At 43.6% G+C, this 27406-nt stretch overlaps 1 protein-coding gene across 4 annotated transcripts in view; it reads left to right on the top strand.

Annotated features, from left to right (window-relative positions):
- Positions 1-5915, top strand: part of P5CS (Delta[1]-pyrroline-5-carboxylate synthase) — a 313009-nt gene extending 307094 nt beyond the window's left edge. For all 4 annotated transcript variants that reach the window (XM_067140984.2, XM_067140983.2, XM_067140986.2 and 1 more), the window contains one exon: positions 5372-5915. In XM_067140984.2, coding sequence (XP_066997085.1) covers positions 5372-5538 — 167 coding nt within the window. In that variant the 3' untranslated portion in view covers positions 5539-5915. The remainder of the gene's footprint in view (positions 1-5371) is intronic.
- Positions 5916-27406: the final 21491 nt, after the last annotated feature.

Below are 27406 nucleotides of genomic sequence, written 5' to 3'. Positions count from 1 at the left end.
AATTAAATAATATATATGGTATATTAGAAAAGGGGAATATAACGTCAGCAATTCATATATACTAAGGAGAGTAGACAGCGCGTTCCTTGCTTACAGAATTCACTCAGTTATTTGAGATACTGTTGTTATATTCATAAGAAACTGAGTGTAGATTAGTGATTCTACAAAGCACTGTATGAACAACGTACGCCTCATATTATAGATATTTGGATCAGTTTTTCTTAACAATAATAATAATGTTACTGATTTTATTTCTACCAGCATCACAATAATCCCTACACCATCCACCATCGACCAAACCTACTTCAGTGACACTGAGGAAAAGTCAAATTTCCATCATCACCTCCATAAAATACAAATTCATCACCGCCATACTCCAACCCTCTCATACTTTACTACAACCATCACTACTACTACCCACCCAACGAAACTCAAACACCAAAACCGTTACCATTCACGGTAACAACCTTTCATTCCACGGAAACGTTAACGACACTATCCAATCTGGAGCTTGGACTGAAGTCCAGTCTTCCCACTGGACATAAAAACTGACACCCAAACAGAAAAGAAACACACACAGAACCCAATCGATATACGTCCAAAACGTTAAACAAAAAGCACTCAGGTCCCGAACGTCCTGCGTACAGAAACCACACAGACACAGCCTGAGACTGAGATGAAGCAGGCAAGGAAACTCGCCGCCCAACAAACGAAGATGAGCACCCGTCAGCCAGGTTGATAGAGTTTGGTTAACACGATGTGTAACCACACAACCTTATTTCTTCGTTGTTCCTATATCAGGAAAATCCAAACAGAATTAAGGAAATGAACACAACACTTTTTTTTAACAAGTTCCTTTACGTCGCACCGACACAGATATGTCTTATTGCGACGACTTGATAGGAGAGGGCTAGGAGTGGGAAGGAAGCTGCCGTGGCCTTAAATAAGGTAAAACTTGGTGTGAAATTGGGAAACCACGGAAAACCATCTTTGGGGCTGCCGACAGTGGGGTTCGAACCCACTATCTCTCGAATGGAAGCTCACAGCTCCACGCCCCTAACCGCTCGGCCAACTCGCTCGTTAAACGGAATACATACCCAGTCTACTTGGCATGCGAGAATACAAGCCACATCACACAGACACAAGGGTAATGAATGACCTTACAGATGAGTCTCATCGCGACGCACTGGAATGAAGCGGAAACCAACGCGGATCTAACCTATTAAAAATTTCACATCATTGAGATAAATACAATACATTTTGGGGTTATAACAACAATCAAGCCACATTCAACGTGCTCATCCCGTACGGAAGGCCAACCAAACACCTACAAACACCTACACTACGAGAGTCATGAGAGAACTGCAGTACTCCCTTACTGAAGCATGATAAGAGCACCCACACACATTGCCGTGTACTGTGGAAAGGTTCCAAACCATGTACACTGGACAGACACACAAACAAGTTAACAGTCCGACATTCGACATTGTAAATCAAACAAAATATATTCAACATTATTTTTTAACATCAATAAGTGCAGTAAACAGCTTGGTATACTGTGTCGCTAATATCTGGATCAAAAGGTCACCACAGAAAATTTACTCTTGCTCCTGTAGAAACAGTAAACAGGACGGGATAGTTTATGATCGGTTATGGAGCACATTGGTAAACTGTGTATGGTAATCACCCACACACGGTCAGGGGAGGAAACTAATGGCAGGACTAACTACTTTTATGGTTTTTAGAGACTTCGAGGGACTGAAAATTACCTTTCGCAGCAGTTATTTCACTGGGTGGTATAACTTCCAACGCATGGCTGGCGTATATGAGCACATTCAATTACCACTTGACTGCGGCGAAATCGAACCCAACAACTTGGGTTCAGAAACCATCTGCGCCACCATATTTCATACAGACGGGCTGACACGCTAAGTGAAGCCCATCTTTAGTTATGTGCTTTAAATGAATTGCTTCGTAACTTACTGTCAATTTCGTTTCATTCGTTGTTCTTAACTATTCAGCCCTTTTTGATTTCATTGTTAACAATATACAGGATGAACCAAAAGATTGCTCCCCATGTATTTCTGAAATGGAACGTGTTCTTGATGTGCAGATTTCATGGAAGTGAAATGTAACCAAGGACTCGTAATTGTAGTTCATACACAGATTTGAATAATTATCAGAATGTGTGTTTATTTTAGAAAGTTACATTCCTTCAAATGGAACAATGCCTCTTGATAATAACCAATTAAAACGAGAGTAAATTAGAATGTCAGTGGTGTTATTTTAAGTATTCTAGTACAAGTAGTTTACGAGCTGTCGTAGTTTGAATATTATAATCACGTCAGTTGTCTGCTCCATGTGCCAGCACTCCCTTAAGAAAAAAGTTAATAAAAAGAACTCTTTGGATTCTGAAGAAGAAAGAGAATTGAACTTGAGTGGTTGTGTTCAAGATGTGAAGTTTGATGCACACGTTCAGCGCAGGCAGCAGCAATACGTCGTTTCGTATCATCTTGCGTTGTCGGTATGTACTTGTAAACAGTATATCTTAGATTTCCCAGAGAAAACGATCGAAAGGGGTCAAATCTGATGAATGGTACACTATGCACATACTGATACTGTATGTCCCTCCTATTTTGCATTGGAACGTCCCTCTGTGGTGTAGTGGATAGTGTGATTAGCTGCCAACCCCGGAGGCCCGGCTTCGATTCCCGGCTCTGCCACGAAATTTGAAAAGTGGTACGAGGGCTGGAACGGGGTCCACTCAGCCTCGGGAGGTCAACTGAGTAGAGGTGGGTTCGATTCCCACCTCAGCCATCCTGGAAGTGGTTTTCCGTGGTTTCCCACTTCTCCTCCAGGCAAATGCCGGGATGGTACCTAACTTAGGGCCACGGCCGCTTCCTTCCCTCTTCCTTGTCTATCCCTTCCAATCTTCCCATCCCCCACCAAGGCCCCTGTTCAGTATAGCAGGTGAGGCCGCCTGGGCGAGGTACTGATCATTCTCCCCAGTTGTATCCCCCGATCCAATGTCTGCAGCTCCAGGACACTGCCCTTGAGGCGGTAGAGGTGGGATCCCTCGCTAAGTCCGAGGGAAAAGCCAACCCTGGACAATAAACAGATTAAGAAAGAAAGACGTCTTCTAACTTCTGTGGAAGTTTTTTTTTTTGTTACGATGTTGAGTTACTTTTGAGAATCTCATGTTCCTTCAATGACAAAAAGCCTATGATCTCATGGTTCACTATTCCACACCACACATTTAAACTCCATGGATGGTGACGATCCAGCTGGTGAAACCACGGGGATTGTATACGGAACAATAGTGCATGTTTCGGAGGTTTAAATGGCCATGATTTGTAAATGTTGTTCCATCACTAAACAAGATACATGATAAATCTGGTGTACCTTGTCTTATTGCCCATGTAACAACATGGTTCTCAAAATTGTTCCCATGCAGCTCTTGATGCAGGGAGATACTATACGGATGGAACTTATGATGATAGAGAGCATGTAGTACGCTTGCCTGACAAATTGCCATTTTCTTGTGCGATTACACGGGAACTAACGTGCAGATCTACAGCAATAGTATCTATAATATTAATTTCACCCTCTTCTCAAAGCATTCGTTTGTTTATGTTATAATTTCTAGGTGTAATACTTCCACTTTCACATATTTGGTTGAAGTGGTTCCAGATAATTATCGAGATGGCTGACATCTTTTGGTATATCGTTCCACGTACAGAGCACAAGAACGAAAAGCATTTTTCTTGCATTCTCCATACGCCATTAATATTTTGGCTTTCTCAGCATTGGTAAATACCATTTTCCATCACATCCTACTTCTTGAATGATCATAAAGTAACTGACGAGGAAGTTGCAATGCAATCAGTTTACCATAAAGGAAAGAAACATAAGAACATTATAGCCTCGTAACTAAGCGGATGGTCCGCCTCTGTGGTGTAGTGGTTAGCGTGATTGGCTGCCACCCCCGGAGGTCCGGGTTCGATTCCCGGCTCTGCCACGAAATTTGAAAAGTGGTACGAGGGCTGGAACGGGGTCCACTCAGCCTCGGGAGGTCAACGGAGTAGAGTTGGGTTCGATTGCCACCTCAGCCATCCTCGAAGTGGTTTTCCGTGGTTTCCCACTTCACCTCCAGGCGAATGCCGGGATGGTACCTATCTTAAGGCCACGGCCGCTTCCTTCCCTCTTCCTTGTCTATCCCTTCCAATCTTCCCATCCCCCTACAAGGCCCCTGTTCAGCATAGCAGGTGAGGCCGCCTGGGCGAGGTACTGGTCATACTCCCCAGTTGTATCCCCAGACCAAGAGTCTGAAGCTCCAGGACACTGCCCTTGAGGCGGTAGAGGTGGGATCTCTCGCTGAGTCCGAGGGAAAAACCGAACCTGGAGGGTAAACAGATGATGATGATGATGATGAACACAGCCACTGCTGTCGTCATTTACAATTTTCAAACTACAATAGCTCGGGAACTACTTGTAATAGAATCCTGAAAATAACACATTGTCATTTTGATTTAGTCTAGTTTTATTTTGTTAATTAGAATAGGCATTGTTCTATTTGAAAAGTGCAACTTTCTAAAATAATAATCATCATCATCATCTGTTTACCCTCCAGGTTCGGTTTTTTCCTCGGACTTAGCGAGGGATCCCACCTCTACCGCCTCAAGGGCAGTGTCCTGGAGCTTCAGACTCTTGGTCGGGGGATACAACTGTGGAGTATGACCAGTAGCTCGCCCAGGCGGCCTCACCTTCTATGCTGAACAGGAGCCTTGTGGAGGGATGGGAAGCATGGAAGGGATAGGCAAGGAAGAGGGAAGGAAGCGGCCGTGGCCTTAAGTTAGGTACCATCCCGGCATTCGCCTGGAGGAGAAGTGGGAAACCACGGAAAACCACTTCCAGGATGGCTGAGGTGGGAATCGAACCCACCTCTACTCAGTTGACCTCCCGAGGCTGAGTGGACCCCGTTCCAGCCCTCGTACCACTTTTCAAATTTCGTGGCAGAGACGGGAATCGAACGCGGGCCTCCGGGGGTGGCAGCTAATCACGCTAACCACGACACCACAGAGGCGGACAACTTTCTAAAATAATACACATTATAATCATTATTAAAATCTTTGTATGAGCTGCAGTTGTGAGTTCTTGGTTACGGTTAATTTCTGTGAAATCGGCACATCAATAGCACCTTCCATTTCACAAATATTTGGAGTGCAATTTTAGGTCATTCATCCTGTATATATACGGTATGTATTGATAGGCGTATGTACATTTGAATGTTGTAAGTTACAAAATCCTCTACTAATCCCTCACTATCACATCAAAGATATCGTATAATAATCTGAACTTTTGAATGTTTCAGGAGCGGAAGTTGGTATAAGTACAGCCAGAATTCACGCGCGAGGCCCAGTGGGAGTTGAAGGTCTGCTGACGACCAAATGGGTACTGCAAGGGGAGGGTCATGCTGCATCTGACTTCGCTGAGGGAGGCACCATGAAATTCGTCCACGAATCTCTTCCTCTTAACTAGAGTCACTGCGAACGACCGAACAGCAAATGAGACACGATGTACATAAATGTTGTTTAATGTTACTAATAAGACTATTGTATTCATCGAGGCTATGCCCTTTAACATTTTTTCTAACTACAGTGTAATTAGAAGACAAAAGTTCCAGAGCTATTTCTCCAAGGTAACATCGTTGCAGGATGGCAGCTTTAAACGTCAAAGTGATGATCCCCTTCAACTCAATTCAACGAACAGTGAACGCACAATATTAAATTAACTTAGTGACATACTTTCTGAGTACCTGTTTTGATTTAAAATTCAGACACAAATTTCGTCTACTTCAAAATGTATGTGTAAAACATTCGTAGGTAAATTAAATTAATGTACACTTGCATTTAAAACTCTGTATATGTACTCCTACAGCGACAACAACAACAACAACAATGGGACAAAAGTCCTTAGCTAAAGGAATTTGTTTCTATGTGAAGTTGTAGAAACGTACTTAAGTACGGCACAATTTCTTAGGTAGAGGAAATTATTGTAACTATGCAACGAATCGAAACGGAATAAACTTGGAACTGAAATACATTACAACATATTGAAGAAGCAAGGAAATTAATGAAGGTAAAAGAATAACTAGAACACATATTTAGATAATACATATACATCAGATCTTTCTGCTAGTGATTTAACATCGCACTGAGATAGGTTCTCGGAAACGAGGGATTAGGAAAGGGCCAGAACTGCCTTGGCCTAAATTAATGTACAACCTTGTGAAAAGAGGAAACCATGGGAAACCAACCATAATTTGGGCTGCCGATGGAGCGGTTTGAATCCATCCTCTCCCAAGTGCAAGCTCACAGCTATGATGGCTCGTACCACACAGCCAGCTCACATGGTGCCCGAATAATGTCTATTACCTTTCAATCGGGAGCTGATGGATTTCGAGTCGCACCGTCGGCAGCTCTAGAGATGATTTCCCACAATTCCTCGAATTACACCAGGCATGTACCTATTAATTAATTAACTAAGACCTCGATTACTACCATCACAGACCTAGCTCTTTTCCATTCTAGGGTTACCGAAAATATTCATGTGTTAGTGCGGCATTGTGAAAATATGAAAATATAAGTATGAAAATATAACTCTTCCGAAGGTTCTGAGAAAATGATTAGCAGCTAAGTGATGCGGTAAATCAGACTACTCGTCTGGAAAAATAACTCATGTTATAATGCCGTATACCAGGGCCTCTCAGGGTGCAAGCGCCCGGTGCGTGCACTGTGCACGGTGCAAAAGACGACTTCGCTTGGTTGACCAGAGTGCAGACCCCCACTCCTCGATTTGGAGCAATAGTGCTGTCTCTCTCTTTCCTCACGCCTGTCTCGCCCGCTCCGCCTGTCTCTCTCCTCCCCACTTGCTCCGTAGCGCTCCAAATCCGAGCCGAGTTGAGCCGAGTTTAGCCGAGCTTAGCCGAGTAGCCCAGAGACTAAGCGTTGATCCGAGCCGAGCCGAGCGGGACCGATGAACTGTGCACAGGAACTCTGCGCCGCTGTCTCACGTGTGAGATTTTTGGCGTTTGAGAGGCCCTGCCGTATACAAATAAAATTCAGTACCCGTTACTCACCCACCTTTCCGGGGGATTCGGCACGTAGAATTGGAAAATGACACGTATTTATGATAAAAAGATATCTTATTCCATAACATTAACTTTATTGCAACGTTACATACATTTAGTTATCTAACGAACGTGATAGGCTGAACATATGTTGGAAGAGCATTCAGGCTGACCAAATGTTACCCGTGTAACATGCTCGACCTAGTGATTTAGTCCTATATCACATTCACCAGACAGTTACAGATTAGTGAGTCCACCTCGGTTTCTCGAGACTCTCTAGTGCGACCAAGACTTTTTGATCAGACTTGGTGTATTTAGTTCTCCTTAAGGTATACACTTGTCAGTAGACAAGCTGGTATGTATCGTGACCATCGGGCATTACGATTTTAGTCCACTACATGAATTTATGTGGTGTACAATTAAAATTATTGCGTTTTTAATGTCCAGTTTACATAAGGACGTAATACTTATTTTCTCAGTGACACTGGAAACAGCAGTATGAAGTATAGACATAGACATTAACACTATATAAGACAGATTAAGCGTATAGCAGACAATTCGATAACCTGCGAGGACTAGCGTGTGTGTTATTTTGATCCGAGCTGTTAAAGTTCATGCATACCTCCTCTTTGAACTATCCTTATTTCAGTACCCTCGTCCTTCACCTTGATGTCAAATTTGACTTACACACTGCATGCCTTGGCAAATTCTTTCTGCTTCCGAGGTGAAGTTATTTCGTTCCATTTCCTACTGGGTCAAGAATACTCAAGACGCCAGGGCTCGCGTAACGTTCTTCCTTGTGTCAAATGTTATCTCCAGCCTCCGCTACAGGTAGTTAGTAGTTAATACTAGTAGCTCAATTTTTGTACGCAGAAAATGTTTGCTTATTTTTAATGCATGAAGGAGTTAATAAATCGTCAAAAGCAACATATTCTGACTGTATATAGATTACTGAATAAAATGCAACTTGGTATTTCCAATAAAAGTGTTCAAAATTTACGAAAAAACAAATTAAAGCAAGGGTAAAATGGATCCGGCGCCAGTTCTCGTGTAGCAAATTTTCACGCCAGTTAAATTACAAATCTGGGCGTGTGTTTACCGACATTTTCTTAAGACGGTAGCGAAGATAGATTGGAAAATGAGAAGATTGATAGTATATTGTGAATGCTCTACTGCGATACTGTTGTCCTTTCGTCGATTTGAGTATCAAATCTCGATGGAGGCACTACTTAACTACCTTCACTCTTTGATTTAGTGCTTGGGAGGTGAAAAATGAACTTGGAGGTTAACTTCATGTTTCGCTTGTAATTCTCAATGACTTTCAGGTCCCACACTACTGTATGATCGCACAAAGACATGTGGTGATTCAAGGAAAAGATTCTGAATGTTGTTTAAAACTAAGTTGTAGAATTTTGTGTCATACTTGGTCAAACAGCACTGGAGTGGATTAAATAGTTCTAAGGATATATTGGCATACAGCAAGCCATCAGTTTACAGTTATTTTCAACTAACAAGCAAGACATCTGATAACTTCGAACGAGACGGAAACCTCACCTGTGTGCAGTTCCCAGGTTCAAACATTTCCCTCGACTATCTGGAATTCTTCAAGGTAACGCAGAGAAGTTGAACATGCCTTATCATTACGTTCCTCCTGTGGCGATTCAGAAACATGACTGGAAGAGTGCCATTTCTTGCTGTAGTCTACACCTAGGGCGTCGGTGTAAGCATCTTGGAAGCCTCGTTCAACCCAAGTTTTCTGAGTCGTACTGAGCGTGATTGCACTGTATACCTGCATAGTTGATAAATTTCAGTGAATTTATGTCCAGCTCATTGGCTTAATGGTCAGTGTAGTGCTTTTCGATTCAGAAGGACTCGGCTTGGATTCTCGGCCGGTTCGGAAAGTTGATCGTTAAATGGCCAATTACCTTGGCTCGAGACTGGGTGCATATGCTGTCCTTAACATCCCTGCAACTCACACATCGCACACAACACTATCCTTCACTACAATAACACGCAATTTGCTATACACGGCAGACACCGCCCACCCTCGTCGGATGGTCTGCCTTCCAGCGGCTGAAGCAGGCTAAAATAGCTACACGGATTAAAATTACAGTAAATTTATAGCAATCTTGCTACAGGGCAGCATCTCTCTGCGTTATTAAGAATATTAAGGTTCCAGTGGGAGGAACGTTATCTACATGATATAAAATTGCTCAATCAGGATCACTCGCCTGTTCAAACCAGTTAGAAAGTTGCAGCCTGATTTTCTGAGAAGAATATCATCGAAGTACTCTATTGGCCATTAAAATTACAAGATAGGAACGCCACTGAGTGTAAGCGGATTCAGATGAAGATACCGATGTAATCCCGGGCTAGTACTACTCTGGACGATGGAAAATGGACTTAGCCTTATTAGAGTGGCTCATGATGTTAATGGCATATTTCGTAGTTCGATACCGAGCTCGATAGCTGCAGTCGCTTAAGTGCGGCCAGTGTCCAGTATTCGGGAGATAGTGGGTTCGAACCCCACTGTCGGCAGCCCTGAAAAGGGTTTTCCGTCGTTTCCCATTTTCACACCAGGCAAATGCTGGGGCTGTACCTTAATTAAGGCCACGGCCCCTTTCTTCCCACTCCTAGGCATTTCCTATCCCTGCGTCGCCATAAGACCTATCTGTGTCGGTGCGACGTAAAAAGCAAATAGCAATAGGTAGTTCGATACGTACGATGTCGGTGGTGTTACCAGGCCTATCAAACACATACGAAAGACCCACTTTTAAAGTAATTGTGAATGAAGGAATTATTAAAAGCAAGAAGTGTTTGTAGTCGGCCATCATCGTGTTCCTGGAGTAACGTTGTATTATTCCTTTTTGTTAATTCAGGTTTAATTTCTGGCTTAGCCATGAACTTGAAACTAACTTCAATGTGTCAAAGGTGATTCACTCAGACTTAAAAGTGTAAAAGGGAAGACTACAGGAGAAGTGGGCTCGAGTTTCACTCTTGATCATCTAACACGTGATATTTCATGGTTTTCCTCCCTTATCACCCCAAGAATTTCGGGATGCTACCTAACATACGGGATGGTTCACCTGTCCCTTACCATCTAGATTTATGTAACCCGCTAAATTTACTACAATGTCCGGCTCCATGGCTAAATGGTTAGCATGCTGGCCTTTAGTCCAGAGGGACCCGGGTTCGATTCACGGCCGGGTCGGGGACTGTAACCTTAATTTAATTCCAATAGCTCGGGGGCTGTGTGTATGTGACGTCTTCAGCATTAGAATTCATCATAGGCAGGGCCCCATTTTCATAGAGGCGCAGGTCATCTATACGGTTTCAGCTCGAAAGATCTGCACCGGGCCTCTTCGGAAGCCACACGCCATTATTATTATTTACTGCAATTGTGAAATACATTGGTACCTCTTCCTTAACCGGATACTATAACGAGATGTGTGGTTACGGGCTAGAATATAGCAGCCACTATTAATTCATGAGACCGAGTGAGTTGGCTGTGCGGTTACGTACACTCAGCTGTGAGCTCGCATCCGGGAGATAGTGGGTTCGAACCCCATTGTTGGAAGGCCTGAAGATGGTTTTCCGTGGTTTCCCACTTTCACACCAGGCAAATTCTGGGGCTGTAGCTTAATTAAGGCCACGGCCGATTCCTTCCCATTCCTAGGCCTTTCCCGTTCCATCGTCGCCATAAGACCTATCTGTGTTGGAGCGACGTAAAGCAAATAGCAAAAATAAAATTCATGAGTACACGGAATGAGTCCGTAAAACGAGCACAGATACGTAGAACATGTACCTTAAAACAGGTAGTGCTCAAACGGACCAGAAACAGGTACTGTATAGGCTGGGAACTGCCAGTTGCATGTTAAGCCTTGCAATAGCTCACCTGTCAGGGGCGCGGTCGGAGATCTGAAAGTGAACAGCGCTCGAGGGTTAGGAGGATTGAACCCAACAGGAGTGTTTTCTATTTTTTACAGTCAGTAGCCTGGGATGCGTCAAGGTTACGTACTTAATCGTTTCCACAGACTGATTTGTTTACTTGGTCTTGAAAAGCGCCGTTGGTATGGTGGCATATGGTATGTAAATGGTTTGGAAGAGGCTAGGAAACATGTGACAATTTTTTGTTACCTAGGTCGTTTAACGGAATACCTGCTCAAACTGACGTCTCCATGGTCGATACAGAGCTGTGCGCGATGCTCTAAGGACATTATGGCAAGTTGCAACATCTCCGGCGTAACGGATCGGCATGCCTCGGTAATGAGTTAGCTTAAGTGACCAGGATTTTCCGGCTCCTGTGCATGCACCAGTTACTTTACGTGGCACTACAGAAAAGTGCAGGGCAATGTGGTGGGCCAGAGGACAGGTTCTGCTCTTCCTATGCATTTATCAGGATACGTCACATGGAGACGTTTCCGGACGATCACCGCCGCGTTGCAGTAGAGTTCCGTCATGTTGAAACCATATCCTACAGCGATCAAGGAGTGGCACTTGTTCTAAGAACGGTGGTAGTTCATCTTGGAGAATCCGCAGATAGCGTTTTCCCATCAGCAGTCGCTCAAAGGAATGGGGACCAATGAGGTGATCACCCACGATGCCACACCATACGACCACGCCCCACCCTACCTGAAAAGTTGCCTTTCGTACCAAACGGGGATTCTCCACACTCCAGTAATGTATATTATGGCGATTAACTGTTCACTTCATGTGGAACCAAGCTTTGTCCGTAAATAAGATGGTCACTAAAAAGGCAGGATTGGTGTCCACATGCTGTAAGGTCCATTTAGAGAATGTCGCCCGGGCTTTGAAACCATGAACATGGATTTATTCGAGTAAGTGCAAATGGTACGGGTGAAACTACTGGATATGCAATATTCGCATAACAGACGCCCGGCTGATGTTCATCTCCTGTGCAATGGCCCGTGTGCTAGTGTGAGGAGACGTCACTGGATGATCTCGAACAGGCCGTGTTCTTCCCAGGGACGCAGCAAACTGCAGACGCCTTTCCACACTCCGAATTATCATGCCTGTCGGTTGTCGTTTATCCGGATAGCGTTCTTGATACAGGCGTTGTGCCTGGTTTGCATTCTGTCTAGCTCCTCCACTTTCCCACATACTCGTCGCTGGAATGCACGAGGCAGCTTTGTGTTCTGCTGTGACTTGCCCCGAGTAGCGGAGTTCGCGTAACTACAAAACCTCCTATGTGATAATATTTCTGGAGATATGCTGACCCGCAGCACATACATTATGAATAGCGAGAATGCCTTGACAATATTCACACAATATTGCACCTTAGATGATAGAACCAAAGCTAAAATATTTCACATAGGAGGTTTTGTCCCGGCAGCGACGATATCTAGTGTAATGATTCCAGTGGGGCACATTTGGCCCTACCTGTGGTGTACGAAGCTTGGAACATGTACGACGTAGCTAACTGATTTCTTGTGTAGTAGCCACAATCACCTCCTAATCCTCGTCCAACCCAGCTCCATACCCTATGTCACGATACATACGGACCGTCACAGGGCCAAATAAAGCAATCATGCCAGGGAATTGGCGATAAAAATAATCATGAAAACTTGCGCCGATTCGAGCTTTCTAGCACTCACCCACTGCACCCTTGCCATGTGCACATACTTCGGGCCTTGACATGCAGCGCGCAGCTCCCAGCCTATGCAGTACTTGCTCGTGGTTTGTGTGTAACTTAAGTGTTCTTTGTATCAGTGCTCGATTTATGGGTTCATTCGAGGTACCCATAATGAATTAATGGTGGCGCTCGAGATTACTGCGGCACCATAGCCCGCAACCACATATCTCGTTACATTAATCCGGTTTAGAGAGACGGGCCGAATATTTCAGAATTATAATAAAAGCGGCGGTATGCAAGAAAATAGATCGCAAGGGCGGGTGGACCATCCAGTATAGGCCACAGCCTATTCCATCCTACTCCTTGTTTCAATAAATTACAAATGCTCACATCAGTACAATCACCTGAATAATTCCATTAACAGCCGGATGACCGAGTAACTGGCTACGAGATTTGGGTCACATAACTATCAACGTGCATTCTGGAAAACGTGGTTGCGATAACCACTGTCAGCAGCCCTGAAGGTGTTTTCCCATGCTTTTCAATGTTCACACCAGGCAAATGCAGGGGCTGTGCCTTTATTAAAGCCATGGTCATTTCCTTCCCACTCCTAGCCTTTCTTTATCCCATCGTCGCTATAAGGCCTAACTGTGTTGGTGCAAGGTAAAGTAAATTGTATACAAGGGAAAGTAGCCGGATGCATAGAGTACTCGTCTCAGATGACCATTATCATGTGGGCATCGGACGAAAGAACAATAACAACGCCTGCAGACTTAGCCTATATCATTGACAATGACAACACTAAGGCAATAACTTTTACGGCTACGGTAGCACTCTGACGAGAATGGTTTTGTGAGATGTGATATGGGCACAAAAGTTGTAAAGGTTAAATTAAAACATTTTCTGTAACTTGCTGTATTCTAATGTGCTGGTTTCTATTTGTCAACATGGCGTACTGTTTGTGATCCGATGAGCAATCTGATCAGCCCAGCCTACTTTAGTAATGACCGCTAAACACTGTTAAAATCTATTGACTCAATGCATGCAACACAACCTTCTCCAAAATAATGAACGTGGATACCGGTTCTACATAAAAAGAGACTACTTGTTTAAACAAACATATAAGCATACTAGCAAGATACCCGTGCTTCGCTACGGTATTATACTGAAATTTATAATTGAATGCTTATTGTTTTATATATAATCCGCCGAAATTCGCTATCTGACTGGTTATCTGAGAGAATCCTCCAAAATTCGCTATCTGACTCGTTTTCGGATAGATTACGGCAAGTTTCCTCCCATTTTTCAATCTTTCTTTCCAGCAATCGATTTCGTACTTCCCGGGCTAGGTCCAGGTATTCCACCCGGTCAGTTGGGTCCCTAAATCTTTGCCATCTTTTCCTATAAGAATTTTTAATATGGATCATATCCTTGAGGAGATCCGGCGTGGTGTCCTCTTGGGCGCCTTGGCGGTACTGAACCCGCGGCTGGACTGCATTCTTAGTCATTACCTGTCCAGGACCCGTTTCCAGCGCGGTCTGCACATTTGACGACGGTCCAGAACATTACTATTATTATTATTATTATTGTTATTATTATTATTATTAGTATTAGGGTGGGTGATATCAGTTGGATTTAGGTTATTATTATTATTATTATTATTATTATTATTATTATTATTATTATTATTATTATTATTATTATTATTATTATTATTATTATAGATGTTCTGGACCCCATAGCAAGATGCAAGACCGCTACTTGGCGGTAAATTACATCTGCTGCCACTGTCATTGTTAATAATGTGACCAGCACCATTGTCGCGCGTAGCAGAGTGTGCGGGATTTCTGGTGATACGAATGACATATTCCGTGCATTGTTGAGCTTATTATAGAGGTGAACAATTGGACGGTCAATCTCATTCCTATCGTTTATTTCAAAGGTGTTTAAATTTTTATTTATATGCCAGGAGAATGTACTGTAATCTAAGAACGTTCTCCGAAGAAAAAGATGGCTCTTGAAAACGAACCCAGGAAAGATAAAAAATGATCGGTTCATGATCAGAATAAGTACATCGGAAATCTACAGCCTGTTTCCAGTCATTCGACAGGGTCAGGAATGGAATGAATAAAGCCCCCATCTGGCGGCGGCAATAGGAATTGTGCCGGCTGCCGAAGCCTGTCGCACTCCTCTGGGGCAATGGATAATGAATGACAAATGAAATTAAATGATATTTGACAGTGTTTCTGGAATGAATGAATGATGACAGGGAAAACCGGAGTATCCGGAGAAAACCCTGTGCCGCCTCCGTTTTGTCCAGCACGAATGTCTCATGGAGTGACCGGGATTTGAACCACATAACCCAGCTGTGAGAGGCAGGCAGGCGCGCTGCCACCTGAGCAACGGAGGCTCCTTATAAGTACATTATGAACAGTAAAATCAACTATTCTCACCTCCTTTTACACCCCACCGCCGTTAAGTTTATTTACCTCCCCCCCTTCCCATAAAAAATTACAGAAAGGCATTTTTCCAAACACCAATGTTCACGTCTATTACCTTCAGTTTTGAGATATAAGTATCCCCATAAAAATAATTCAATTTTTTCACTTCCTTTCACACTCCTTCCCCCCCCCCCCCCCACCCAATTGAATGTTCCGGCAAAAACCTTGTTTCTTTAATAGTAAAGGATCTTCTAAATACCAATTATCACGACTCTAACTTCCTCAGTTTTTGATTTGTGTGACCTCATGAAACGAATTCAACTCCTTCTCAATCCCGACCCCCAAGATGATTCCCCCCCCCCCCAAAAACGCGTTTTTATTTGTTTCTAAAGATTTTCCAAATACCAATTTTCACGTCTGTAACAACTTTAGTTTTTATTAGCCGTCAGTATTCTCATACAATTAAGTCAATTAATTTTTCAACTATTTCATTGTATTTTCCAGAAACAAAACATACGTAATTCTTTATTTTTAAAGCAGTTCCCAAACACCAATTTTCAGCTCTGGAATATCTTCAGGTTCTGAAATATAAGTAGCCTCATTAAAGGTATTCAACCCCTTTTTCACCCCTTTCCACCCTTCCTATTGGGGTTTTCGGAAAACAAAAAAAAAATACGTGTTTCGTTATTTTTAATGAAGATTCTAAATACCAATTTTTACTTCTATAAACTTTAAAAGTGTTGAGATATAGATACACTCATTTTAAAAATTCAACCCCTTTTCACCCCCCATTAATTGGATTTTCCTAAAACAAAAAAATACGTGTTTCTTTATTTTTAAAGGAGATCCCAAACACCAATTTACAGGTCTGTAATATCTTCAGTTTCTGAGATATAAGTATCCTCATTAAAGGCATTCAAACTCTTCTTCACCCCTTTTCACCCCTCCTATTGGGAATTTCCGGAAACAAAAAAAATACGTATTTCTTTATTTTTAATGAAGATTCTAAATACCAATTTTTAAATCTGTAAATTTTAAAATTTTTGAGATATAGATGCACTCATTTTTAAAATTCACCCCCCTTTTCACCCTCCCATTAATTGGATTTTCCAAAAACCAAAAAATACCTGTTTATTTTTGAAAGATATCAAAAGTACCAATTTTCAGGTCTGTAATATCTTCAGTTTCTGAGATATAAGTACCGGTATCCTGATTAAAGGCATTCAACCCCTTTTTCACCCTTTTGCACCCCTCCTATAGGGATTTTCTGAAAACAAAAAAATACGTGTTTCCTTATTTTTAAAGAAGATTCTACATACCAATTTTCACATCTGTAAACCTTTAACGTTTTGAGATATAGATACACTCATTTTAAAATTTCACCCCCCTTTTCTCCCCCTTGGCGACGGAATATCCAAAAATCCTCTCTTAACGAGCACCTACATCTTAATATGAATATATCCCCAAAATTTTATTTCTTCCTGTCCAGTAGTTTTGGCTCGGCGATGATGAATCAGTCAGTCAGTCAGTCAGTCAGTCAGTCAGGATAAGCCAGTGAAGCCATTGGCTTGCCAAGAAGACTGCTGTCCAGCCAGATAACCTGAAGATATCAGAGTGTCACGTGTTCGGTATGGCGTCATATTCAGCCGTCTTGCTTGACTTCTACTATTGGGTTCACTACCTCACTTATCTGAAAGCTCCTGATTTGGTGTCACGAGCCGAGTGAGCCTTCTTCCAGCCTTCAGTTCCGAATGAAAATATTTGGACTGACCAAGAATCGAAACCGGGGCCTTTAGGTATGCGAACAACACGGGACTGACCTCTGCGTATTTACAGATGAGTAACAACAACATAATGTCGACTATAGTGGAATACTGTGATAACACGTTTAAAATACTTTCCTTGAAGTGTTTAATAGTCATTTTTGAAAGCCTTTTCCTATTTTACTATATTGCATTACTCCTAAAAAGAGCGGAGAATTCTAACTTTTGTTCAGTCTAAATCCAAATTTGTCAGTCAGGTTCGATTGCCCACAATTATGTAGGAAGGTACATCATAATGAAGTAACAATTTAAAACAGTTAACGTACCGTAGTCCTCTACCTTCTGGTATCGGTAAATCAAATGATTCACACAGAAAAATCAAAATATATTCATGCAATGACTTTTTCGATGTTTCTTTTCCATTGCCGTAAGTGAGGGGCAAAATTTTATATAGATTCGTGTCGCTGTTATTTGCTCGCTGTAACTCTTATAAGGCTAACCCTCCGACGAGAGTGACTGGCATCTTCTGTCTGTAGGAAAATACGCGTTGGTGTGTTTTGTATACAGGTTACAGAAATGTTCAGAAATTAGCCATTCAAGATTAAATTCAAACAAGTCAGTCGGGAATTGAGCCTGAGACTCCTAGACCGGAAGTCCAAGACACAGATCTGTCACCTACCGAAACGAATTGCGTGAGATAATGATTACAATGCAACATAAAGGTCCAGAAGCTGGGGCTGTACATTAATTAAGTCCACGGTCGCTTCCTTCCAACTCTTAGTCATTTCCTATGCCATCGTCGCCATAAGACCTACCTGTCTCGGTGCGACGTAAAACCAGTAGAAAAAAAGTCCAGAAGGAACCGATTCATAACTTCAGATACCGCATACTAAACTTAGACTTTGATTAGACGTTAAACCTAGCTAGAGCGTAACACTAATGTTAGTTTTTTATTTAATCTCTTTGGCTTCTCCTAGTCTATACGCCGGGCTGAGTAGCTCAGACGGTTAAGGCGCTGGCCTTCTGACCCCAACTTCGCAAGTTCGATCCTGGCTTAGTCAGGTGGTAGGCCTACTTGAAGGTGCTCAAATAATGACTATGTCGGTAGATTTACTGGCACGTAAGAGAACTCCTGCGGGACCAAATTCCGGCACCTCGGTGTCTCCAAAAGCCATAAAAGTAGCTGGTGGGACGTAAAGCCAGTAACATTAACATTAATTTTCTCTTCTATACGAAAAAACGCGTATTTTCATACAAGGTTCTGGATGATTACCTGAAGATATTCATTAAACATTGTCTTCAGAATGTAATGATGTTTTTAGAATTACAGTTTTGTCTTGTTCACTAGGAAAGGGACCGATTTTATTGGAGAGGGATAAAAAAATCACCGAGTGAGTAGACCGTGTGTTCTTTTTGTTTCTTGCTAGTGGCTTTACATCGCAACGGCACAGACAGGTCTTATGGCGACGATGGGATTGGAAAGGCCTAGGAGTTGGAAGGAAGCGGCCGTGGCCTTAATAAAGGTACAGCCCCAGAATTTGCTGATGTGAAAATGGGAATCCACGGAAAACCATCTTCAGGGCTGCCGACAGCGGGATTCGAACCCACTATCTCCCGGATGCAAGCTCACAGCCGAGCGCCCGGTTTCCGTGCGGTTAAGGACGCGCGGCTGTGAGCTTGCATCCGGGAGATAGTGGGTTCGAATCCCACTGTCGGCAGCCCTGAAGATGGTTTTCCGTGGTTTCACATTTTCACACCAATTGAATGCTGGGGCTGTACCTTAATGAAGACCACGGTCTCTTCCTTCCCACTCTTATCTTAGGCCTAGTCCTTTCCTATCCCATCGTCGCCATAAGATCTACGGTATCCGTGACGGTGCGACCTAAAGCTAATTCAAAATAAAAATGGGTAAGAAAATCCACAGGGATCTCATCTCCAGGTGTAATTCCTATCATAGGAATCACATTATTTTGTTTCGAAGTAAAACCGTCAGTATGGAAACAAAACAGCTCATGTACTGTACCCTTGACATTGACGATACCAGGACTCCCTTATTATAGGCCTACATTCATGAAGTCTTCCAATCTCAGGGGTGGTTACTGTTCTTTGCAGTCATCGCCTTCTGGTCGACAAGGTATAGAGGAAGATAGTAACTACTTGAAATGTTAGAACGAGTATACTTAACTCAGATTTATTCTTACCAAAACAGAAATAAAAACGAAAAGGTGAAGAGCAAATTAAAAGAAATTATGTCATGTCGTGAAAGGAAAATGACAGTATTAGGATAAACTCTTTAAACAATAGCAAACGTTATCAATGCATTCGTCTAGCCTAGTTAATGTATTATAACGTTGAAATGTGTTAACGATAAATTATGATATAGTAAAAATACAAGAACCAGAAAATTAAGTTGGATTTCAAGTTAATCGGAGGTTAAGTTGTCTGCGTGTGAAGTTTCAGTTTCTCGAACACTCGATTTCCGAACTTCATTTACAGTAAGTAGGTTCAAAGATTAAAATCGCTAACATGGTACCATATAATCAACGAATGAACCCTTAACTATTACAGCCTAACCTCCAGTCTAACTTGAATCATCGCTTATTCATAATCAACATTTGATGCAGTCAAATGTACCTCTAATTTGAGCTAGAATATTCATAAGTTCAGTCTCTAATAACTGACGATCAAAGTTACGCAAGAATAAAATGGAATTGCGTCATTCGCAACAAGAACTAATATTTCGATCATTTCACTAAATACATTTTTAAATGCTTGAAAATCAGCACCAAAAAAACTATGTGCCAACTGAAGATGTAAATGACTTGAGAAAACTAAACTTATTTCCAAACCGGTAAATTAATCAATTAATAATTAATAAATTATGAATTCCACTGTGGTGTAGTGGTTAACGTGAAACGCTGCTACCCCCAGAGGCCCTGGTTCGATTACCGGCTCTGGCACGAAATTTGAAAAGTGGTATGAGGGCTGGAACGGGGTCCACTCAGCCTCGGCAGGTCAACTTAAGGACACGACCGCCTCCTTCCCTCTTCCTTGTCTATACCTTCCAATATTCCCACCCCCCACAAGGCCCCTGTTCAGCATAGCAGATGAGGCCGCCTGGGCGAGGTACTGGTCATTCTCCCCAGTTGTATCCTATGACCCAATGTCTCACGCTCCAGGACGCTGCCTTTGACGTGGTAGAGATAGGATCCCTCGCTGAGTCGGAGGGAAAAACGAACCCAGGAGGGTGAACAGATTAAGAAGAAGAAAAATTATAAATGATGAAATTATTCCTCAGGTTCATAATAAGTAATTGAAAATTGAAACTTACGAGTATGCTCAATCTAAAAATTTAAATTGTTTAAATGAAAATATCATTCTGGCATGCACGGCCTCTCCGCCCGCAAATTTCAAACCCCCCGTAATTAGGAGGAGCAGCGCGCGTAATAGGGTACGAACATGCCGAGTGGATTACTCCTCACTCAGTGCTCATAGCACTGCTCTTCACTCATCACTCATCATTCAAAGGCGCACATACCGGGTAGGAGACCCTCGCTCTTTCTTCATTAATGAGAAAACTTTCTCCATCCAGTTATGATTGTGCAGCATTCACGAGAAGATAGCGTTGTGTTCTTTAAATGTAATTTTGTTTCGTGAAAATGTTCATACTCCTCTGTATACATAATAGTACTGGGCGAGTTGACCGTGCGGTTAGGAGCGCGCAGCTGTGAGCTTGCATCCGGGAGATAGTGGGTTCGAATCCCACTGTCGGCAGCCCTGAAGATGGTTTTCCGTGGTTTCCCATTTTCACATCAGGCAAATGCTGGGGCTGTACCTTAATTAAGGCCACGGCCGCTTCCTTCCCATTCCTAGGCCTCTCCTATCCCATCGTCGCCATAAGACGTATCTGTGTCGGTGCGACCTAAGCAAAATAGCAAAGATAATAGTTAAGTATAGTAGCAGAAGTGATGATGAACTTATGATAGCAAGCAAACTGTACTTGATTTCAAGTTCTGACAGAAGATACAGCGCACATCCAATTCGAACATGCCGAGTGGATTACTCCTCGCTCAGCGCTCATCACTCCTGTGTCTTCACACAGGAAGCTGAGAGATGCAAAACAAACCCATACATTTCAATCGTAGCGTTCATGCCGGCACTTCACTCATCTCTCTTCTCTCCGCTCCTCCCTCAAGAATCAAATCGGTTTGATTTTGGAGCGATGTGCTTCTTGAGCGCTGTTCTGTGATTGGTTGGCTCAAGGCCACGGCCGCCTACTCAGAATATTATCGGCCTGCGTTTCACTGAAGGTAAAATATCCATGTTGAATATTATCTTTATCATCATCATCATCATCTGTTTACCCTCCAGGTTCGGTTTTTCCCTCGGACTTAGCGAGGGATCCCACCTCTACCGCCTCAAGGGCAGTGTCCTGGAGCCTCAGACCCTTGGTCGGGGGATACAACTGGGGAGTATGACCAGTACCTCGCCCAGGCGGCCTCACCTGCTATGCTGAACAGGGGCCTTGTGGAGGGATGGGAAGATTGGAAGGGATAGACAAGGAAGAGGGAAGGAAGCGGCCGTGGCCTTAAGTTAGGTACCATCTCGGCATTCGCCTGGAGGAGAAGTGGGAAACCACGGAAAACCACTTCCAGGATGGCTGAGGTGGGAATCGAAACCACCTCTACTCAGTTGACCTCCCGAGGCTGAGTGGACCCCGTTCCAGCCCTCGTACCACTTTTCAAATTTCGTGGCAGAGCCGGGAATCGAACCCGGGCCTGCGGGGGTGGCAGCTAATCACGCTAACCACTACACCACAGAGGCGGACTTATTATCTTTATACTCGGTAAATTTAATCTTTCGATGAAGTACAGATTGCTTTATTGAAGTGGAGAATAATATTATATTACTACTGCTTACGTTATTGTAATGACCAGTTCTTCTTCAATGCAAATATGACTGACATGATAGCTGCTGTACTTCCGTGGTTTCATATTGCCTTCAATTCCTTGCAGCAAATATTGAAATGTCTGCATTCTTCTTCTTTTTCTACCACCCTTTGCCACACCTTGTGCGGCCGCGGATGCGAACCGTATCACACATGTTGACTGACGCTGTTTTACGGATGGATGCCTTTCCTGACGTCAACCTTATGTGGAGGGATGTAATTACTATTGCGTGTTTCGGTGGTAGTTTGTAGTATGGTGTGTTGTCTGAGTATGAAGAGGAGAGTGTTGGAACAAACGCAAATAACCAGTCCCCGAGCCAGAAGAATTAATGTCGCCAATAAAATCTCCAACCCGGCCGGGAATCGAACCCGGGATTCACTGAACCGAAGGGATCAACGTTGGCCATTCAGCTAAGGAGTCGTATACTGAAATGTCTGCATCGACTTTCTTCAATAGTCGTGACATTTCTGTGGGTCTTTCTTCACTCCTTGGTATAAATGATGGAATTCACCCAATCTCTGCCTTCTCTTATTAATTGGATGTGCTCTGTATCTTCTGTCAGAACTTGAAATCAAGTACAGTTTGCTTGCTATCATATGTTCATCATCACTTCTGCTACTATACTTAACTATTATGTATGCTATTTTGCTTTACGTCGCACCGACACAGATAGGTCTTATGGCGACGATGGGATAGGGGAGGCCTAGGAATGGGAAGGAAGCGTCCGTGGCCTTAATTAAGGTACAGCCCCAGCATTTTCCTGGTGTGAAAATGGGAAACCGCGGAAAACCATCTTCAGGACTGCCGACAGTGGGATTCGAACCCACTATCTCCCGGATGCAAGCTCACAGCTGCGCGCTCCTAACCGCACGGTCAACTCGCCCAGTACTATTATGTATACAGAGGAGTATGAACATTTTCACGAAACAAAATTACATTTAAAGAACACAACCCTATCTTCTCGTGAATGCTGCACAATCATAACTGGATGGAAAATTTTCCTCATTAATGAAGAAAGAGCGAGGGTCTCCTACCCGGTATGTGCGCCTTTGAATGATGAGTGATGAGTGAAGAGCACTGCTATGAGCACTGAGTGAGGAGTAATCCACTCGGCATGATCGTACCCATAAGAGAAGGCAGAGATTGGGTGAATTCCATCATTTATACCAAGAAGTGAAGAAAGACCCACAGAAATGTCACGACTATTGAATAATGTCAATGCAGACATTTCAGTATACGACTCCTTGGCTGAATGGCCAACGTTGATCCTTTCGGTTCAGTGAATCCCGGGTTCGATTCCCGGCTGGGTCGGAGATTTTAATGGCGACATTAATTCTTCTGGCTCGGGGACTGGTTATTTGCGTTTGTTCCAACACTCTCCTCTTCATACTCAGACAACACACCATACTACAAACTACCACCGAAACACGCAATAGTAATTACATCCCTCCACATAGGGTTGACGTCAGCAACTATGTCAGTCATATTTGCATAGAAGAAGAACTGGTCATTACAATAACGTAAGCAGTAGTAATATAATATTATTCTCCACTTCAATAAAGCAATCTGTACTTCATCGAAAGATTAAATTTACCGAGTATAAAGATAATATTCAACATGGATATTTTACCCTCAGTGAACGCAGGCCGATAATATTATGAGGAGGCGGCCGTGGCCTTGAGCCAACCAATCACAGAACAGCGCTCAAGAAGCACATCGCTCCAGAATCAAACCGATTTGATTCTTGAGGGAGGAGCGGAGTGAAGAGGGATGAGTGAAGTGCCGGCATGAACGCTATTATTGAAATGTATGGGTTTGTTTTGCATCTCTCAACTTCCTGTGTGAAGAGATAGGAGTGATGAGCGCTGAGCGAGGAGTAATCCACTCAGCATGTTCGTACCCTAAGGCGTATGACATCACCTCGCCGGAGCCTCGTGGGAGAGGGCCGGTGTCCATTGGTGAGACACCGCTTCAAGTGCCACCATTGGCTTCTACATCGCCGAGGCCTCGACTAGGCCCGCAGGTCGAATAAATTCCTCTTTGCTATAATGTGCTAAAACTAAGTAGCTACAGGGTAACAGAACGCATTTTACGTATCTAATTTTCCGCACTTCTTGGAATTCTGTGGAGTTGAATTAGTGTGTTAGAAGAGTTTAACTGAAAATCCACAGCCTGTTTCCAGTCATTCAACTGGGTCAAGAATGAAATGACTGAAGACCCCATCTAGCGGCTAGGGTAGGAATTGTGCCGGCTCTTGAAGCCTGTCGCATTCCTCCGGGGCAATGATTAATGAATGACAGATGAAATGAAATGATATTGGCGAGTATTTCTGGAGTGAAAGAAGACGGGGATATGCTTTGTCCAGCATAAATCTCACATTAAGTGACCGGCATTTGAACCACGGAACCCAGCGGTGAGAGGCCGGAGCGCTGCCGTCTGAGCTACGGAGGCTCTGAGAGTTTAGTTACTGAAATTATTTACCAAGACTAATTTTCATAGAACAGGAAACTAGGTCACATCATAAAGTATATTCCAAGCCCAGAGCTAGCTTCTCTCAGGCCTCATACACTGACTTACAGAGCAAATACAACACCAAGAAGGAGTGGTCAGAACTTTATGCCAATTGCAGGGTAGACTGACGTCACTGAGGTATGCTCATGATGTGAAATGCGCCGCTGTGCTGCGCACGTAGCGAACGATAAATGGGACACGGCGTTGGCGAATGGCCCACTTCGTACCGTGATTTCTCAGCCGACAGTCATTGTAGAACGTGTTGTCGTGTGCCACAGGACACGTGTATAGCTAAGAATGCCAGGCCGCCGTCAACGGAGGCATTTCCAGCAGACAGACGACTTTACGAGGGGTATGGTGATCGAGCTGAGAAGGGCAGGTTGGTCGCTTCGTCAAATCGCAGCCGATACCCATAGGGATGTGTCCACGGTGCAGAGCCTGTGGCGAAGATGGTTGGCGCAGGGACATGTGGCACGTGCGAAGGGTCCAGGCGCAGCCCGAGTGACGTCAGCACGCGAGGATCGGCGCATCCGCCGCCAAGCGGTGGCAGCCCCGCACGCCACGTCAACCGCCCTTCTTCAGCATGTGCAAGACACCCTGGCTGTTCCAATATCGACCAGAACAATTTCCCGTCGATTGGTTGAAGGAGGCCTGCACTCCCGGCGTCCGCTCAGAAGACTACCATTCACTCCACAGCATAGACGTGCACGCCAGGCATGGTGCCGGGCTAGAGCGACTTGGATGAGGGAATGGCGGAACGTCGTGTTCTCCGATGAGTCACGCTTCTGTTCTGTCAGTGATAGTCACCGCAGACGCGTGTGGCGTCGGCGTGGAGAAAGGTCAAATCCGGCCGTAACTGTGGAGCGCCCTACCGCTAGACAACGCGGCATCATGGTTTGGGGCGCTATTGCGTATGATTCCACGTCACCTCTAGTGCGTATTCAAGGCACGTTAAATGCCCACCTCTACGTGCAGCATGTGCTGCGGCCGGTGGCACTCCCGTACCTTCAGGGGCTGCCCAATGCTCTGTTTCAGCAGGATAATGCCCGCCCACACACTGCTCGCATCTCCCAACAGGCTCTACGAGGTGTACAGATGCTTCCGTGGCCAGCGTACTCTCCGGATCTCTCACCAATCGAACACGTGTGGGATCTCATTGGACGCCGTTTGCAAACTCTGCCCCAGCCTCGTACGGACGACCAACTGTGGCAAATGGTTGACAGAGAATGGAGAACCATCCCTCAGGACACCATCCGCACTCTTATTGACTCTGTACCTCGACGTGTTTCTGCGTGCATCGCCGCTCGCGGTGGTCCTACATCCTACTGAGTCGATGCCGTGCGCATTGTGTAACCTGCATATCGGTTTGAAATAAACATCAATTATTCGTCCGTGCCGTCTCTGTTTTTTCCCCAACTTTCATCCCTTTCGAACCACTCCTCCTTGGTGTTGCATTTGCTCTGTCAGTCAGTGTAATATAATACACATTAGTATTTGAACATTCATATATACTGTAGATATTCTTGTCCTAGTGAAAAGAATGTCGAGCCTTTACGGGGACAATTATGACATATGCGTAGCATAAATTCGTGAATTTCTTCCTTTCTCGACTGTCGACTAGCAAATGCTAAGTAAGTTTTGTCCATGGGATTCGTCGGATTATCTTGGAAAAGTACAGCTCCGACTCCAATTTGAGATGAGTCTGATTGTATAATGAGTTCCTTTGTGATATCAGGATACCCCTGTTTGATATAACGAGTCATTAATTCCTTCATTTCATAAGGGAATGTCCTGTATCCTTACAACGTTCGTCTAACAAGGGAAGCATTCGGACCTCTCGACGGCAATTTTCACGTAACTTTCTGGGGTGAACAAGCAATAGACCAAAGTAGCTAGTGTGAAGTATGGCATTGCGCAATGACACGGAACCCCTAAAATAAGGCTTATGAATGTAGGGCGCAACTGAGGAATGTCAGTTCAGAAGGCGCTATTTCCACCCTAATAAAGTTGTAGAAAAAATGCAAAGAAATGTGTAATTAAAGACGCATGGAACGTGCCAACGATCGGATATGGTGCCACTTATAAGGAATTAGGGTACATCTTTTTGGTCTGGATTGCTCATGGCAATCGATAATACTGAATTACTGACATGCGTGTGGACGAAATACTAAAAATCTTTTGAAATGGTAGTAGCACCTTTTGAACAGACACATCTCAACTGTATATTCGCAGTCATGACGTGCGGATCACACTGTACCTGTGAAACCGTGTATGAGACAAACAACGTATTAAATTTTCATATAATATACACGCTCATCAATTCACATCGTGGTAATGTGATATGAGAAGCCAGTACTGCAAACAAAGTTATATCTGCACTACGAGCTAATAATGATGGCATTCGAATCGCAGTCAGGAGTGCTGCATATATCAAAAACAACAAAGCTGATATCCAGCAGATTACGTAATTGAAGTCACGTGTGTCTTGTAACACGTACCCAGACATGTTCCACGCATAGGAGACCATAGAGTAGTACTGCACTCAACTGATTGGATATAGAAGAAAACTTGAAAATGAAGACCCTGTCACGCCGATTGATGGCATGTTGTACATCATCACGTATGTACTCTTCCATGTGTCCCGCAAATAGTTTCTACTGGAAAATAAATAGACGTCAAAAGGCTGACAGTACTTTGTACTTTTATATGGTTTGATTTTTCTGTGCAAATTTACCTCCCTGTGTCCACAGACTTCGATCGAAAAACTTACGTCGTTTTGAGCAGACCATGAATCCAGCAACAGGAGCGATGCTCAATTTAGTTCAGGTTCTAATATTTTACGTATCTGAGACAGTATAAGACCTATTGACGTCTTACCGATAGTGTTGCCGTCATATTGTATATTTGGAGGGTGGTTACCTTTTTGACATACTTCTTCAATTGCTAGTAGTGAATTGGGTGTCCTATGTCACCCGCAATCTGGAATTTAGTGTACATATGCTCGTGAATTACAGCATATC

The sequence above is a fragment of the Anabrus simplex genome, chromosome 2 (genome assembly GCF_040414725.1).
Source record: "Anabrus simplex isolate iqAnaSimp1 chromosome 2, ASM4041472v1, whole genome shotgun sequence".
NCBI classification, from domain to species: Eukaryota; Metazoa; Arthropoda; class Insecta; order Orthoptera; family Tettigoniidae; genus Anabrus; species Anabrus simplex.
Note: the sequence above shows the minus strand (reverse complement) of the source record. Positions and strands in the feature narration are given on the sequence as shown.